Source organism: Dermacentor variabilis, unplaced genomic scaffold (genome assembly GCF_050947875.1).
Source record: "Dermacentor variabilis isolate Ectoservices unplaced genomic scaffold, ASM5094787v1 scaffold_26, whole genome shotgun sequence".
Taxonomy (NCBI): domain Eukaryota; kingdom Metazoa; phylum Arthropoda; class Arachnida; order Ixodida; family Ixodidae; genus Dermacentor; species Dermacentor variabilis.
The window spans coordinates 715,274-733,776 of record NW_027460434.1 but is presented as its reverse complement, the minus strand read 5'-3'; the positions used below and the strand labels follow the sequence as shown (position 1 = coordinate 733,776).

The following is an 18,503-nucleotide window of genomic DNA, read 5'->3' as shown; positions in this document are numbered from 1 at the left end:
ACCAGGGCCTTCTAGCTTGCCAGGTTGGAGCATCCAAGCAGGGCTGCCTCCCAGTCCTCCAGGGTGGGGTTGGATTTTGGGGTGAGGTTCGGGGTTGATTTACATGCCCACACCATGTGGAAGATGTCCAAAGACAGTGCCCACACAGTGAGGGCACTTTCCTGTACAGGCAGCATCGAAGTGTTTTAAAATTGCCAGGCGCAGCAGTATTTTGGTGTAAAGACAGAGGAGTGTGGGTTCCTCTGCTTTTGTAAGGCCCCTACAGTGCTTAGGATAAATTGTGTGGCTGAATTAGTATAATTGAGTAATTTCTCGAAAAGTAAGGAACGGATCGGGTTCAGGATCCGTTTCGGATCTGTTCGGGATTCGTTGCTCAGAGAGTGAGCGTGTGGGCGGCATCGTCTGCTGTTTAGTTGCCTTCGAGGCCCATGTGAGCAGGAGCCCATATGATTGTTTGAGACACGGGGGCCCCGAGGTAGTTGCTGTTTTGAAGGATGTGGTATGCAAGGAGAGGAATGTACCCTGTTCAATATTTCTGCAGGCTCCTCTCGAGTCGGTGATGATGACTTGTGAGTCCTCGTCTGCGGCAGCTAGTGCGATGGTGACCTCTACCACATGTGTTACGTCTTGAGCTCTAAACGTTAGGTCATTCACCGCAACCTTTTGGTGGACAACAGCGGCCGTGTACCAACCCCCATGGCGAGGGCCAGAGGTGTCCACATAGAAGATTGTTTCTATAGTGGCGGGCCAGCACTTCCGCCTGCACAAGGCGCCTGCCACTGGGGTCGTCACATGTCATGTTGGCTGGGAGAGGGCGCATGTGCAGGGCGTATCTCCAGACTTTGGCGATGCGTACGCACTCTTCCGTCACTGTTTGGTGCTGTATGTGTAGTGGGGCTAATAGGTGGCGTCCCGACGGCGTCTTTGAAAGTCTTGTATGTTGATTGGTCAAGTGTGCTTCCCGGAGCTTTGCGAAGGCATTTACCATCTCCAGGCACAAAAGGTGCTGGTTGGACGTGTTCCTAGGGAGATTGAGGGCTCACTTGTACATCTTTCTGAGAATCACCTCGAGCGCGTCCTCATCAAATTTGCGCAGGTAAGGAGTCGAGTAGAGGACTCGACTGGTCACAAATGCATGCACCAGCCACAAAGCGTCTTTCCACCATAACTTCCCACATTTGTTGGAAACTCCGCGGTCCATGCGGCCTACATGGTCCCCTACCTGGTGCAGTTTGGCTAGTGTTGTATCAACCTGCTGATGTTTGTGGATAAAGAGACCAAGCACTCTGATTTCATCGTGTTCAGGTATCAGGCCGCTGGCCAGGGATAGTTCCATATGTGGTGCACTAAGGCGACAAGCGAATGTGCACATATTCAGATTTGTATGGGGAGCATTGAAGGCTGCAGCGGCGGGCGTAGGAGTCCATGATCTCTGCCGCTTGCTGCAGGTTGGCCTCAATGTCTCCAACCTATCCCTGTTTGGCCCAGATGGTTATGTAGTCGCCATACAGCACATGGAGGATGCCTTTGACCTTTTGCCAGCTGAGCCGGGAGTTTCATCATGGCCAGATTGAAAAGTAATTGTGAGAGGACCGTGCCCTGTGGGGTTCCTCTCGTTCCAAGTTGATAAGGGCCGTGTTCTTCGTTTTGTAATCAGATGAGAGACTGACGATCCGAGAGAAATTGCTTGATATACTGAAAGGTGTTATGTCCACAGTTGGTCTGGGAGAGATGTTGCAGGATAATTTCATGTGTGATGTCGAAAGCTCCCTTCAAGTCTAGGGCGAGTACTGCCTTATCATTGTGGGGGTATTCAACAGGGTTGAGAATTTCTCAGTCGACTTGGAGCAGACGATTGTGTTGCCTTGTGTAGGTTACAGTTTTCGGTGACAGTGTCTTGGAGCAGCTAATAGCTGCATTTTGAAAATGTGCTAAAATAGCAGCTTGGGCTTGTTGGTTTTCCATCCTGCTAGTAACAGCGCAAAATGTAGACAAGAGACGAGACGCTTGTCGTGTCTTCTTGTCTCGTCTCTTGTCTACATTTTGCGCTGTTACTAGCAGGTTGAAAATGTGGGCTTAGCACCCCCACATTTCATGTTCTTCTGATGGTGACGGCCGGGGATAGGCGCAACGCTAGAGTGCCATCCATTTTCGGGGCTAGTTGCTTCGGCAGGTGAAAGTCGGAATCCTTAGCGGATTCCGACTTCCATGGCCACCGTCCTGCTGTCTTAAGCAACCAACACCCTTCATGGGTTCTCATGAGCGTCCCGACTTGGGCGCGTTACCCTGGCGTTTGGTTCATCCCACAGCGCCGGTTCTGCTTACCAAAAGTGGCCCACTTGGCACTCTCATTGCAGCAGGAGGCCTCAACCCAGAAGGCCTCCCGTACACCCACTGAAAGTTTGAGAATAGGTTGAGGACGTTTAGACCCCAACGCCTCTAATCATTCACTTTACCAGGTGTGACTGCTCTCCCATCGAGCGCCAGCTATACTGAGGGAAGCTTCAGAGGGAACCAGCTACTAGAGGGTTCAATTGGTCTTTCGCTCCTATACCCAATTCTGACGATCAATTTGCACGTCAAAATCGCTTCAGATTTCCACCAGAGTTTCCTCTGGCCTCGTCCTGCCCAGGCCTTCTATCACATTACTAGATGCCGAATTTGACTTCTTGCGGAGCCGCCTTTGATGTGCATGTGCGTGTTCTCTTCTGCTTGGCGTGCGCATGCGTGACAAGAGGATATATATATGCACCATCCTTCCTTCCATTAAACAGTTGTGAGTAGCACTTGTCCTTGTTCGCCTTTCTTGTTTCCATGTTTTGATCGCGCTAAGTTACTACTTCAATTATGGATGACCTACTAGCCCAACAATCAACTCTTTTACATCTTGGAGACTATGTTCTTTCTCTGAGAGGTGTTCTGCGGAGAAGCGGCCGCAGATAATGTCTAATAAATGGTAGCCATGACGTTTATTGGCACTTGCAGTACTAAAGAAGCATAGCCTTTAAGTTTCGTGGCTATTATTCAAGGGAAAGCATCACTTCGATACGTGTTTGGTCGCCACCTATAGCAGCGTTCAGCCGGCGCAGCTGCAAAAGTACCATGTGCGTACCATACGTAGCATGTGCACGCACGCTCATGCTGTGCCTGACTATTATGCACCTTAACTGAGCAATTTTTTTTTCTGACTTTCATTATTTTAAATTTTGTATAATTCAAATTTTTCTAGCATCCCCGCAGAATTCAAATTAACAAGCTTTTACTGTATCGTCTTCCTTGATTTTGCAAAAGCGTTCGATAAGGCAGCTCATCAAAGCTTATTATTAAAACTCTCTCACTTTAACTTGCACCCTAATGTCCTAACATGGATAAAATAATTTTTTAGTAACCGATCACAGTCTATCAGTATTAACAAAACTACTTCACAATTTCTTCCCATAACATCAGGTGTCCCCAAGTATCTGTTTTAGGTCTCTTCATGTTCCTAATATACAGGAACGATTTACCATCGCATGTTTCCTCCCAGATTTGTATGTACGCTGGCGATTGCGTTGTCTATTGATCTATCGCTAACAATAATTACTAGACATCTGCAGAATGACCTGAACAGCATTACAGACTGGTGTTACCCTTGGTTAATGATCCTAAACACTAATAAATATAAATCTATCTAAATTTCTCGCAGCCATAATCGGTGTCACTGTCGCTACACAATTCACAATAATCCTGACTTTGAGAGCTGTGTACCTTTCTCTTTGTGACCACAGAGTACGAACTGTGGTGTCTTTTTTTTATATTGTGTATCTTCTTGGTAGTGCTTTGCACTTTTACTCTGTCCTGCTGACTTTTGATTATATTTTTGTATTATACTGTCTTCTACCATTTCACTGTGTTTTTTAAAATTTCTTTTGTCAACTACTTTTGTTAGGCACCCCTGCTTGGTCTTTCGACCGCAGTATGTTGTAAATAAATAAAAACAAAATTAATTACTGACATCCCAATCAACACTGTGGACTCAACTAAGTACCTAGGTATTGCGATCATGCATGACCTAAACTGGTGCTCACATGTGACTAACATCACATCATCTGCTAACAAAACCTTGCAATTCCTTAAATGCAACCTTCACAACGCTCAACAGGTAAAATTACTAGCATATAGAACACTTGTTAGGCCTAAATTCGAATATGCATCACCTGTGTAGCACCCTCCCTAGATTTACCTCAGCAACGCATTAGAATCCATACAGAATTGCGCCGTAAGATTCATCCACTCGTCATACTTATATGATATCAGCATTTCACGGTTAAAAGTAGACCCTGGTTTGGATACGTTAGTGCACCGTCACTGTATCGCGAGCTTATGATTATTTCATAAATTCTACACCAGTTCCTTTCGCCACAAACCTTACATTTTACCACCTTCACGCATATCTCTGTGCACAGGCCATCCACTAAATGTTGCTCGTCCTAGTGCATGTACTGTCGCCTGCTCGCCGTCATTTTTTCTTTGCACAGCTAAAGACTGAAACGGCCTTCAACCCCACATCACCAACATCACCAATTCATCTGCCTTCACGGAAGAAGTAACTGTTGTTATAATACTTCATCGTTGTTGTCGTTCATGATCGTTCATGAAGGCACTGCAGCGTTTGATGCATATACTGTCATTTATTCTTCATTAAAACTTCTTCAAGTTGCAGTTATACAAATAAGTGCACTTCCTTTAACACCTTAAGATCTTGTAAGGGTGGTCATTACAAGGAGCTTGCGCACCAGCTCCTATGAGTCGTTATGCCTCCGTCTGCTCTCCCAGCTTCCCACAGCCCAGCCTGTGCCGCCGAGACGTCCCCCCACAGCAAAACCGACCAAATTCGTAAATTTGAGGAGAGTCTCGGGGTATGGGGAAGCCGTCAGCGGAGGGAAGCATTGTTCTGTTCTTATGGCAGAGCGTCTGGGGTATCTCAATTCACAATACAAACAGAAGAACCAGACAAACACAACAAAAGAAGGGTTGAAATCTGGGCCAGTTGGTACATACTTGAACGAAAAAACCAGTCAAAAACACAAAGGACAAGAGGAGAGGTTCACACCACGACGACTGTTTTTTTTTTTTTTTTCTATCAACTGAGGTTTATTAGAATCGGTGTAGTCGCAGCAAGGCCAGCAGAGCATGCGCAACTGCATCATCGCTAATCACATAGTGTGAAAAGACAAGAAACGCTTCTACCGTGACCGACTTAGAAATTTAAATTCTTTTTCAAGTAAGCGCACCGAGGTTGTACTAACGCAGTCATCACCTAATAAACTGATGTAGTACGCTTCCAAGATTTCCCGCTCTTCTTTGCCCTTGCCCCTACCAAGAATCATCACATTGCTAAACAAAGGATAACAACCACACTCATTGCAAAGGCGAGGCAAGTTTGCACTGTTATCTGACCCCAGGGAGGAGTGGTGCTCACGCAGGCGGTCATTAATACATCGACCGGTTTGGCCTATGTAAAATCTTTCGCACGTGTGAGGGAACTTATAGACAACCCCTGCAGCACATGCCGTAAAACGGTTTTCATGCTGCGTTGTGCAAACGTGGTTCCTTGCCCTGCCTCGAGAAATGCGCGAGCACAGACCCGAAAGCTTACAAGGGGCAGAAAACACAACACTTACTCCCTGCTTGGCGGCAACCTTCTTGATATTGTGGCTCACTTTATGCACATACGGCATAACTTCAAGTTTCCTACGTTCAGTTGCCCCACCATCTGCCAGCTTCGTACATTCCTTCTTTAGCCTCTGAAGCAGCGATTCAGCCACCGCTTTCAAAAGAGGCGGAGGGAACCCTGCGGCCTCTAAACGTTGGGATTGTGCGTCAAAGCTACTTTTAATGGCGTGGTGACAGCTTCTTTCAAGTGCATTGCGGAAACAATTGATTGCAATCCCTCTTTTTAAAATCTTTGAATGTGCAGATCCAAATGGTAAAAGAGCTTTCTTGCCCCTAGGTGAAAACATCCAGCACAAATGCCCGTCATCAAAGAATGTTAGTTGCAGTTCTAGGAACCTGATGGAATGATTGCTAGGAAGTTCATGAGTGAAATTAAGAGTGCGTGAAGAAGCTTTAAAAGCAGTCAATACATTGTCTACTGCTGCGGGCAGAGTGTCATTTGGTAAAAGCTCTAAAAGTACTAAAAAATCGTCGACATGCCTAAAAACTTTGCATACACGCTTGTTTAAAAGGAAGCCTTGAAGTTTCCTGTAAAATTTTGCTAAAAATATCTGGGAAAGCACTGGGGCAACACTAGAGCCAATACATATTCCTTTTTTCTGAAGGAACAAGGAACCTTTGAATTCAACAACAGTGGATGACAGATAAAAGGACAGGAGCTCTAGAAAGGCATCCACCGACATACCAGTCGTTGTGGTGTGAACCTCTCCTCTTGTCCTTTGTGTTTTTGACTGGTTTTTTCGTACAACAAAAGAACATTAGTGAGCACGAATGTCACTACAGTAACAAGTGTTCTGTAAGATAACATCATCGACAACCTTCTGTAATATTTTTTTTGGACAGTAAAACCTCGTTAAACTGCACCCGTTTAAACAGTAGTTTCGTTTTAAAAGTAGTAAAGTCAGTTGCCCGACTCAGCGACCATTGAACATAATGTGTTTTGCATCCGCATAAACCGTACTAGCTCATTGCATGTGTATCGTTTAACACGTAGTGTTACCACTCTTCGTCGCGCAATCACGGCGGTGCACCGTCCCCATCGCGCGGCCCGGCAGAATAAGCATTAAGGATGAGAACAATGGCCTCCGAGCGCCCTGTGCGTTTGCGCATGAAGCCACATCAACATCAACATCATTTCGGCGTCGTGCAAGCAAGGACTCGCATCATGCTGAAGCTCGGATAAAAAACACCGGGTGCTCAGCATAGAAGAAAAATTTGACATCGTTCGTGCTATCGAACGTGACACGAAGAAGTCGGCGCTGGCAAGTGACAGCAATCTACCGTTGACTATGGTGTGTGGCATTTGGAATGCGAAGAAGTTGCTCAGCAGCGCTACTGCAACCGCGACGAGAGGTCGGCTATGAGGTCGAGGCCAATACCCCTGTCAAGTGGGCAAGTGCACTTACAGGAAGTTCACTTCGGGACTTTGAGTGACACTTTAGGCTGTGTGGTGCTAAACGGAAAAAGAGAGCGCACTCGCACTAAAAAAAATTTCGACAGAATAAAATCATGTTTTTTGAATACGTAGATTAAAATAAAAAAACTTCTAAAAAGCGATTGCTTTAGTTGCATAATAAATAAAAATCAATCTTGATCTATATTTACTCAACAAAAAACGAAAATATTTCCATCACAAGTCAAGGGCAGCCAAGACAAACGCCTAGCCAATCCAGAACAACATGGCGGTGTGTGATGAGGCGGCATTTGATCCTGCTAGAACAGAATATCAGCGAGTTCTGTTTGATTATTTTGTTAAAAGCTTTTCAACAGCTAGAATGAACTGTGTCCTTTTGCTATGCATTACATTTTATATTGTTGAAACTGCCGGCGGTGAGGCTACGCACTCGACCAGCAAAGTGCGTTCTGTGAACGCACTGCAACCAGAGTGCACTTTTCTGTGAGTACACTTCTCTTGTGGCATTTAGATTTAGGAAAGTATACTTAAAACTGAATGCACTCTCCATAAGTGCACTTAACTTGCCCGCTTGACAGGGGCATAACAATTCTGTTGCCCGAAGTGAATAACTACTTCATGTTTTTGCCCTTTTATCACACTCCCTCCGAGTTCTGTTTTTGACAGGTAAGTGGGCGATCTCATGCTATCTCAGTTAAGCAGTACTACCGTTTAGTGCGTACTTTTTCCGAGCTCCGGCCAACTACGGTTTAACGAGGTTTCACTGTATATAGTAAAACCTCCTTAAACAGTACCCACTTAAACAGTACTTTCATTTTAAAAGTAGTAAAGTCAAATCCCTGACTGGGCGGCCATTGAACATAATTTGTTTTGTATCCGCATAAACTGTACCAGCTTATTGCGTACGTATCGGTTAGCACGCACTGTTTCCACTTTTCACGGTCATGTGTTGTCCCTGTCGGGCCGCCTGTCAGAACAATAAGCCTCACAGAACAGAACAGTAGCCTCCAAGTACCCTGTGCATTTGCCCGTGAAGCCACATCACCATCAACATCATTTCGGCATCGTGCAGCATCGTGCAAGCAAGGACTCATGTCATACTGAAGCTTGGATAAAAATACTGGGTTCTCAGCATAGAAGAAAAATTGGACATCATTCGTGCTATCGAACGTGGCATGAAAAAGTCGGCGATGGCACGCGACAGGAATTTACTGCTGACTACGGTGTGTGGCATTTGGAATGTGGAGTTGCTCGGCAGCGCTCCTGCGATTGCGAGATGATGTCGGCTACGAGGTTCGATTTTTCGTCATTGTTGCCTCTGCTGCCGAAGCGTTGCCTAACGACAGTGATGAGGATGACATGGAAAGCGACAGCACAGGCAATTCAGGCCCAACAGTGGCAAAAGCTGCATGTTACGTCGACCTCATGAATGCAATTGTCGCGACGAGAACCCGTGCACGGAGAATATGCAACGCCAACGAGAAATCTGCCATGCGAGTGTTTGCCAAGAAGAGGGGGCACGCTGAAAAGCTGGCTCGCAGCTTCAGTAAGTTTAAGGCTGCTGTTGTCGCTGCTAGGCCACCGCGGAATCAAACAAAAATAACAGGCTTTTGTTCCATGAAGTGAATAAATACTGCATGTTTCTGCCCATTCATCGCACTCACACCGAGTTCCGTTTTTGACAGGTAAATGGGCGATCTCGTGCTATTTCGGTTAAGCAGTACTGCTGTTTATTATGTACTTTTTCCGAGCTTGAGCCAAACTATGGTTTAACGAGGTTTCACTGTGCCCACCCCTTATGCAATACCTCGCAAGGGGTCTTTAAGGTAACAAAACGAAAAGCAGAGAATGGCACTTGTGAAATAATTGTTGTGGCCCCAAAGTGCTCTATGTCTGTTTATTGCTGCATTCCACTTCCCCTTTATTTTCAGGTTATTATGGTGGGTGCTTGAATAAGTATTTCCTTCATTTATGATACACACAGGTATTTACATTGACTATGGGTACGACAGCTGTTAAAGTTACACAATGTAATTAGTCATCTCTTCATTAAAGATCATAATTCCCAATTTTTCTGCACTAGACTTAAGGCTTAGATTTGTCGCTGTATTGCCACACTCATTTGCAAGTGTCTGTAAATTTCCTTTCGCTGTCCGCTAGTAGCTCTATGTTGTCCAAATACATCAGTTCGGGGTCCTTCAGTTGCACCATTTGTCCATTACGCATGTAGGATAAATAAAACCCTAATTCACTGTTTCCCAGTAATCTATCTATGCCCTTAACACTTTCGTGAATGCGGGAAAATCGGTAGTTTTCGGGTAGTCTGGTAATTATTTTTTTTCCTGCCACAGGAAATGATTCATGTTGAAGTGTACGGTATCAAATTGTAGAAGAAATTATCTTTCCAACAGTATTAATTTCAAACAACATTTTTATTAATAATAGTATGAAAAGATAATCAAAACGAAAAAATCGCAACAGAAATGAGAAAGATCGATAAAAACATCAATGCTGCTTTGCACAAAAAAAAAATATTTAAAAAAAATCAAAATATACATTTTCAACAAAAGGGTCATATGAAATCAGCCTACAAATATTAGCTCTGTATCTACAAAATTTCTTCAGGTACACAAGAAAACATTAGACCTAGTGTCATCTATTGTGCCACCGTGCAAAGCAGTTTCTCGATGAAGTGAAACAGAGGTTAGCTGCACATGTTTCGCAGATTTGTTTTCTGCGCAACTTTTCTTTCTTCATAGCACAGTTTACAGTTTCTATATCTTTCCATTTTTTGTGGTTGATGCTGTTGAACTTAAGGTGCACTCTGAGAGAGAACAACAGGCGCAACTGGGAGGTCCGCAAGATGTGGCTCATCATATCCCAGCGGCTGGTCGATTAGTTCTAGCCTGAAGGCAAACTGGTTGAAGTGCAAACTTCGCAATAATTCTGGGACTTCTGGATACTGCTGATGATGCTCGTCAAACATCATAAAGCTATTTACTACAGCTATATCAATACAGTGGAAAAACAGTGTCTTCCACCAACACACGGACTTCATAAGAATGTTGTAGGATCCGATGAGCTGGTCAGATTTATCCACTCCAAGCATGCCCACATTGTATTTCTTGATCAGCACCGGCTTCTTCATGGACACGACACTTCCGTCCTCATATTCCCGACTTTCTTTCTTCGCATTGCAAGGACGAGTTTATTCGCTGTCTGCGCAGTAGACATATTCACAACCCGCCTGTCTTTCCATTGCAGGTACAAAACATCCTGCTCCCGCAGCCATCGAACTTTGCCTTCTCTTTTCGCTTTTCGCCTTCTTTTCCCACTGTGTGCCTTTGAGTTCACTTGGAAAGCCACGCCGATCTTTCCACATTATCCCACACGCAAGTGTCTTGCGCTCCAGTAAATGAACAAAGATGTTGAAGTGTAGGAATTGGCCAAGGAAATGATGCAACCCCGATAAAGATAGTTTTTGCACAGCCGTGTCGCAACAACGAATGCCAAACCATGCACGCTAGGTTCTTCGCGCTTTCTCGTATAGACGCTGAACTCAACAGTGTACCCCGTTTCTGAATCTGCCAAAACCCATAATTTGTAACCCCATTTGATCACTTTATCCCTCATGTACTGGCGAATTCCAGACCGACCTTTTGATTGCACCATTTTCTCATTAACGGAGAGGTTCCGACGCGGTTGAAAAAATAATGGGGAAGAATCGTTGATGTGCTGAAGCAGAGAGGATATGCGGTGAAGCTTGCCATGGGATGCGACGGTCGTCTTCCCTGGATCAGACACCGTCAGGAAGGCAAGCAACGCCTTGAACCGTTTCCTTGGCATCGCTGTAGGCAGAAGAAGCCCGGAGAATAATCTGCGTGTGCTCCAATAACAATGCAAGCATGTGACTTGCACGATTCCCATGTATACGATAAGTCCGATGAACTTGAGCATCTCCTCTTAAGTGACTTCCTTCCACGATCCATCTCTCGCTGTACGTGGGCTTCTCGAAAATATGCATCCACGCATACTTATTTGTGTTGTTACATATATCCCTGATGATTTCAGCGGCGAAAAACAGCAAGAAGAAATTGACTGCTCTTACGAACTGCCGCGCAGCACTACGGAGCGCGATTCTAAGGTCCACTCCCGGCGGTCTTCGTGGACAAAACTCCACTCTCTGCGCGGCTTCCGGCAAATAGTCCTGTCTGAATGACATTGACACCCTGCAGTTAGGAAATGTCACCTTCAGAACACGCCGGAACTCCTTACAATACGATAACACGGTCCGAGAAGAAAGCAAAACTCACCGGCGAATACCTGTCGATGTTCCACGGCGGTTTACTGCACTGTCGTCGTCCGTACTGAAGTCCGACGAATCGAAGTCGTCTTCAGAGTTTGTGGTGCTGTGATCATCTGCAAATTCGAGCCCAGATGCGTCGGAATCCGTCAAAACTCGCCGTTTCCATGGAGCGGATGCGCTTGACGTAGATGCCATCTCGGAAACAACGAGCGCTCGTCACCCCGACTATGCAGGCGCTTGAAAAATCTCTACACGGTGGAAAAGAGAAACACAAATCTGAAACTGATAAAATGGTCTCTCTTTAACCTGTTCGATGGCGCTAGCTGTCCGAAGTGCTCGGAGAGGAACCAAAATTCGAACTTGTACCACGGAGAACATACTGTCGAAGGGAATAGGTGCGGTCATGAAAGTGTTAACCTAAAGCATTGTTTAATTCGCAGTTGCTACCTGATGACCGCTGTGGGCACTAAGCACGATCAGCCATGGCGTCACAGCACACGCAAATTTGCACGACACAGCACACGCAAATCTCGAACACTGAGAGCCATGCCGATGCATTGCTCTCGGTGTGATCTGCAAGGCATGCACTGGTGCTCACAACTGTGCTATTCGGCCTGATCTTGTTGCCCTTTGTTTATAAGTGCTTACTGACCAGATACTGTCCACTAGACCCATCGCGGTTGCTTAGCGGCTTCAGTGTTGTGCTCCTAAGCATGAGGTCACGGGATCAAATCCCGGCCGCAGCGGCTGCATTTTGATGGGGGCAAAATGTAGAGACACCTACCGCATTTATTCGAATCTAGGCCGATAGCTTTTTTTCAGATAATCATATGTCAAACCCTAGGGTCAGCTTGAATTTTAGGATTTTAAAAAATGTGCCAGTACTTAATTTAAATTTATAAATATGGTGCATCGCTAGCGCCGTTTAGAAAAGTCAGTGTTGCAGCCATTACTGGTGACGTCGTTGTTTTGACCTGTGTTGTATCGGCGTGCAGCGTGGCGTTATCGTAATGGCACCAAACAAGTGATGCCACTATGCTGCTACTTTCAAACGAAAAGTTGTCCTAGCCGCAAAAGGATCATCAAATGTTCAAGCTGGACGGGACTTGAGCATCGATGAGAAAAATGCCCATCATTGGAGGGGGAAACGGGAGATGCTTTTTGTGTGTGCTGGCCGCAATGAAGAGATGACAATGATAAGGAAGATGGCGACGAAGAGTGAGCTTAGCATGTTCATGTTCAATAAATGCCGTTTTCATTTTGTGAACGCTGTCCTTGCATTTTTATTTCACCTACAGTCAAACCCACTTATAACAATATGCAAGCGCCATGACAATTCTATTGTTGTAACCGATAATCGTTATAACCGGGTTGCATGAAAAAAAAATCAACATGGGGGATGGCATTGCTGTTCCGAGAAAACTATAATGGCGAGGAGGCCAGTTCGCCCCACCACCTCCCTCCATCTGGCTTCTGATTGTGTGGACTCGTTTAACTGTTTAACTCTCTGTCCTGCGCGCTCCAATCCCGTGTTGTTAACGAGCCGCGGCTGTCGGCATTTAAGAATGGCACTGCAATAACAACTGCAAAAAATTGGAGGCTTATCAAGGTTAAGCCCAGTGGATGCTTCGCATCCACTGGGCTTAACCTTAGCGTATCCTTAGCGTTTGGAGGCATCTTCACCGCATACACGCCCGGCGCAAAGACGCTGGCGCGGTTGCGGGCACAGAGACTGACGCGACGGCGGGCGCGCGCCGCTTCATCCCTGGCGTGACGTCACATATCACGTGATGCAGCGATGGTGGCGCCGCCGCCGCGTCGCACGCGACGGCGCGAACCGAAGCGTGGAGGCCTCGCCGGGCGACGTCCGACGGCGCGATATGAGGCCCCATCTGCAACCGGTGTGACGTCATCACGTGACGTCACATCATGTGATCTCACTTCAGGGTCAATGGTGGCCACCGCCGGGCGTCGCGCGAAGGCCCGAAACCTACGTTAATATGCTTCGCATAAAAGGGGTCACGGGCGGCAAGTGACAAATAAGCTTCACCGAGGCATCGCTTTGGTGGCCCTAAAAGGTGCCTTTTAAAGAATGCGGGAATGTTGCCGCGGCAGTATCTCAGCGTGAGAAATCCAGAAGAAAGGCTGGGACGAAATCGCTATAAACATCTCGCCACATACTTCCCACTGGCTTGCCCGATAAAACCGCATGTCCATCAGCCTTGATTGCTTTACGCAAAGCTTGCCAACATCCTTCTCCAAGTCATCCAGGTGCTCCACGTAGTGCAGCAGAAGCTTCCTCGCAAAAACAAGCCCCTGAGGGACTGAAACATTTACAAGGCATAACTGCGAGTCCGCCTAGTTGGAACAGATTCATCTCGAAACTTTTTGTGCGCAAACAAACAGGGACAAAGAATAGGGGCAACGCTCGTTCTTGTCCTTGTGTCCTTGAGCGCGAGGCTGGCGCTCGTCCTTGTTTGTTTGCACACAAAAAGTTTTAAGATGAATCTACAAGGCCTCCCGCGAGAACAATGTTGAGGCAGCTCTCTACCATGTCAGTGCTGCCGTCGTGGCCGTCACTGTCGTTATCCGATGCAAGCATGTTTGAGACTATCGCCTCATCGGATAGCAGCACTTCGTTTCAAAACTTATAGCAGGGCATTCTCTGTTCACCGGCAATGTCGTGGATCGCCGATGATCAGCGGACAGATCAGCCATCTTCCATTTCGGTGGCGAATCAAATGAGGCTGAGAAACCACGTGGCCAGGAATAATGCCGATGCAACGAACAAAGACGAACAAGCGACTTCGTCTGTTAGCAGAATTGCGCAGAATGAGGGCCCAACGAGCAATTTGGGAGCAGCGCCGGCAGCATTGTCAATGCAGTGGCGCAGTCTATTCGTCTGTCGGAGGGTGGCACAGTGCAGAGCTATGGACGCAGTGCAGAGCTATGGGTGCAGCTCATTTCTGTTCGGAGGTGTGGAAGACGAGAGAGATGCACGCGAGGTTGGTGTGCATCTCTCATGGAGAGATGTATGTGGCGGGAGTTGGGGTGGCGGATGATCGTGCAGCGGCTCGCATTTTCCTTTTTTTTTTTCAGGGATTTTGTATTCCATTACCTTTCAGCACGGGCAATCAGAAGCCAGACTTCATCGTTATAACTGCTAACGCAGCTTAAGGACATTGTAGTAAGTGGGTTATTTCCCCATAGAAAACATACAAAAGTTGACGGTACAGCAGCTTTTCATTGTTATAACCAATATATTGTTAAAACCGGTATCACTTGTGGGGTTCTCACACCCATGCTCTTGGGACAAAGGAACGACAACACAGTAGTGCAAACAATCACAAGGGCATTTATTACACCTTTCATAGATCAATGCCTGCTAGCCGAGTTGCTATCCACAAAACATGCCCATGGGCGCGCGACAAATCGCGGAAGTCCGACTCACCGTGACCGGATAGCGAGCGAATATGTTCGCCCCTTGCTGGATCCCAACGCCTGGTCATTCGCGCGTACGGTCACATGAACGGTGGCGCGTTCGAACAAGGCCTCACGAGACAGTCCGGCCGAAGTATGCATCGGCGCACGCGCAGCACGTCCGGGCTGCTTGCCGTCCCGAACCAAAGAGGAAGCCCCTTGTCATTTCCGCACCCAAGTAACCCCACTGTGAGGCGGCGCTAGCAGCGCAACACTCGCGCCATCTCTCGCAATGCGCTTCAACCACTCCAACTGCCGCAGGCGCCAGGCCACGTGGCAAAGCCGCACTGCAGGAGACGGGAGCTATGCGGGAAAACAAGATATCAGGGGACTTGTGAGAGTCCCGCATCCCCACAAGTGGGTTCGACTTTACATTCGAGGTAAGTTTCTTCTTCTTTCTTTCTTTTTTCTTTCTCTGGCGTCCAACTTTTGGGAGTCAGTTTAGAATCGGGGCCAGCCTAGATTCGTGTAAATATGGTATGTACTAAGACTTAGGTGTACGTTAAAGAACTCCAGGTGGTCTAAATTATTCTGGCATGCTTCATGGTGTGCTTCATAATCAGATTGTGGTTTTGGCACATAAAACTCCATAATTTAATTTTTTTAATACTGTTCACTAGGAACGTTCTGAGAATTCGTAAAATTATTTTTACTATTGAAGCTCTAGAACCTCGAATTAACAACATTTGCCATTCAAAGAAATTTTTGCTGCAAGTACAACTTCATTTTATCAAGCTTTGACTGTATTAGAATTAACTTTGCAAGTGAAAGAGTCGGATAATTTAGTTTAATGCCACAGCTTAGCTCTTTCATTACCATGAGAAAATTGTAGTTTTTTTATAGTTTTCGCAAATGATTATTTACCACCACAAATAATATTCCAACACACACTGCAGCATAGCATATTGTGCATAATGAAATGCTCTTTCCAAAAACATATGTAGAGAACAAAGAAATTATTAGGTAAAATATAAAATTAGAGAAAACGCAATTTTTGCTGCCAACAACAATAAGAAAACATGATATCTACAAAAATATTAACGTCAAAGAAAATTCAGAATATATATTTCTAAGATAAATAACCTGGGAATAGTGGCTGAAAGAATAAATGCTCAGTACACCGTCATTCTTCGGATAAAAAAGAAACCAAGACAAGTTTACCGCTCGTGCCATGCGGTGAAGGAGTTCTTAGATTTTATGAACTGCATTTTATGAAGTATAGATGCATTCCTCAATTTTCCCACAAGATCTATGGTTTTTGTTCAAATTTGTGGTCCTGATAACACATTTTGCAGTTCCACCTTTTCGGCATCTGCTGAGGATGAGAAGTCCGATGAGAAGTCCAAGGAATGTACTTCACCAGTTCATCGTAGCTTTCATCGTAACTGGGCAACAACAGGATTATGCATTCAAGCATATCTGTTCGCATTTTTGCACATTGTCTTTATCACCTCTGCAGAGAAGAACAGTAGGAAGAAATCCCACGCCGTTGTAAACTGTCTTGCGCTGATCCGTATTGCTGGGCCGAGATGTGCTACAGGCGGCCTTCTTGGCAGGAACGGAAGTTTCTTTGCTGCTGATGGCAGCACATGATAACCAAGCGAAGTATGCAACCTGAAGATAATCAGTAGAACTCTCAGGTTGTCTAAAAAGATTGGAAGATAAGCATGCACAAGGAAGGAAACCACTCAAGACCATAAAGGAAACTCACTGGTGAACAGCTGTGGATGTCCCATGCTGATTCAAAACATTGTCAACGTCAGAGCTTCAATCTGCTTTACCATCATCTTTGAAATCATAACTCGAGTCCTCATCACTAAATTCAAGTGCGGGTGCAGCACAGTTTCGACCAAGATGCTTTCCTCGTGACGCAGCCACGTGGGACGACGCCATGGGAGCGTCTTTCCATAACTGCGCAGTGACAGTGGGAGCACCCCTTGCCAGGATTTTAAGAGAGAAGCGTTACCAAAACTCCGGGAAACTGATTGCAAAAGCCGCATCCACATGATGGACATGCGGCGGACCTTCAGAAATACACTTTAGTGGAATAAAAGGACTTGGGACTCCAAACCGAAGCTCACTAGTGAACAGGTGGTATCATTTTCGGTTAATTATCACCGCTCAGTACTGTTGGATGGCAAAGCCGGCGATATAACTTAATTCGTTATGTGCTAGAAGTCACTTGATTACAAAGTTTTGATGCTAGTGGGGCGTAATCGTGAACAGCATTCTTTTTTCTCGAGCGTGGCAGAACGTGACAGCCATGCTTCTTTTCACAACATACGCACATTAGCTCACAAAAAGGTCCGTAAAAAATCACGATATCGCCATAGTGCAAAAATTTAAATTGATTCCAAAAGAGCAGTACCTGTACTAACTACTGGATGACCTTATGTGGATAAGAAATGGCTCCAATCAGTCGAAACTGGTCATACAAAACATAGTTCACCGGTGATCCATTTGAATAGGCGTGGTAAGAAGAGTTAATGGGACACTAAAAGAAAAAAAATGTTCAACTGTGGTAGTAAATTGCCCTTCTAGAATACGAATCAGCTGCTCTTAGGACGACAGGAAGTTCGGTAAGCCATGCGACAGAAGATTGGCGGAAACACAGCCTTGATGTTCCTGCATCTGCCAGCAACAACTTGATGGATTTTATCACTGTCTGCTTGAGCCCAGTCATCAGTAAAAATTCATTGTGTTGTAATTTGCCACAAGAGCTCAAATATGAGAAAATAATTTGGAATTTCTGACATTGCAGTAATATACAAGTGTTGAAGGTTCGATTCTGAACTAAACAGTAAAATAGAAGTTTTGCCTTCACCACCTATTCTGGTAATTAACCTTTTACTTCGATATTAATGAAAACAGGGTTTCAAAAGAATGCTTTATCAATCAAAACTGATTTTTCTTTCGTGCCCCTTTAAGCTTGCTCACACACAAACAGTTCACAAATGCTATGGCTAATCGCCCACTGACCTGTAGCAGAGGCTGTGGGGCAGAGGTATGTCGAGATAGAATGCCAGGACGGCCACCATCTGGGCCGCATACATGAGTCCTGCTGAGAGCGTGTAGCCCACGTTGCATGGCTCCTCTGGGGCAGGCCACGCACGTTCCTGTTGTTCAGCCACTGCATTGGCACACAACCTCATTTACTGGTCCTTCACCGTGGAAAAGGCTGTACGCAACGGGATGAGGGAGAAGAAGTATAAACAGGATGAATGTATTTTTTCTTGCCTGTTCAAATTTTCAAATACAGTGCAACCTTGTTAAACCGTAGCTGGCCGGAGCTCGGAAGAAGTATATCTACTAAACGGTAGTGCTGCTTAACTGAAACAGCATGAGATCGCCTACTTACCTGTCAAAAATGGAACTCGGAGAGAGTGCGATGAAAGGGGAGAAATACATGCAGTATTTATTGGCGCTTCACTGTCTTCCTTTCTTCTGTCCCTTTTCAAGAAATTATTTTGCACCACAAAGTATACCTAGAAAGTATTTATTCACTTCGCGCGACAAAAGTGTTATTTTCGGTTGATGCCACGGCAGCCTAACAGTGATCACAGTGGCCTCAAACTTACTGAAGCTGCA

The 18,503-nt window shown here is 45.7% G+C and overlaps 1 protein-coding gene across 4 annotated transcripts in view; it reads right to left on the bottom strand.

Moving 5' to 3' along the window:
* The window catches only part of Atg14 (autophagy related protein 14), a 250,050-nt gene that overhangs the window by 139,232 nt on the left and 92,315 nt on the right, over positions 1-18,503 (bottom strand). For all 4 annotated transcript variants that reach the window (XM_075678510.1, XM_075678509.1, XM_075678511.1 and 1 more), the window contains one exon: positions 17,895-18,045. In XM_075678510.1, the coding sequence (XP_075534625.1) occupies positions 17,895-18,045 (151 nt within the window). The remainder of the gene's footprint in view (positions 1-17,894; positions 18,046-18,503) is intronic.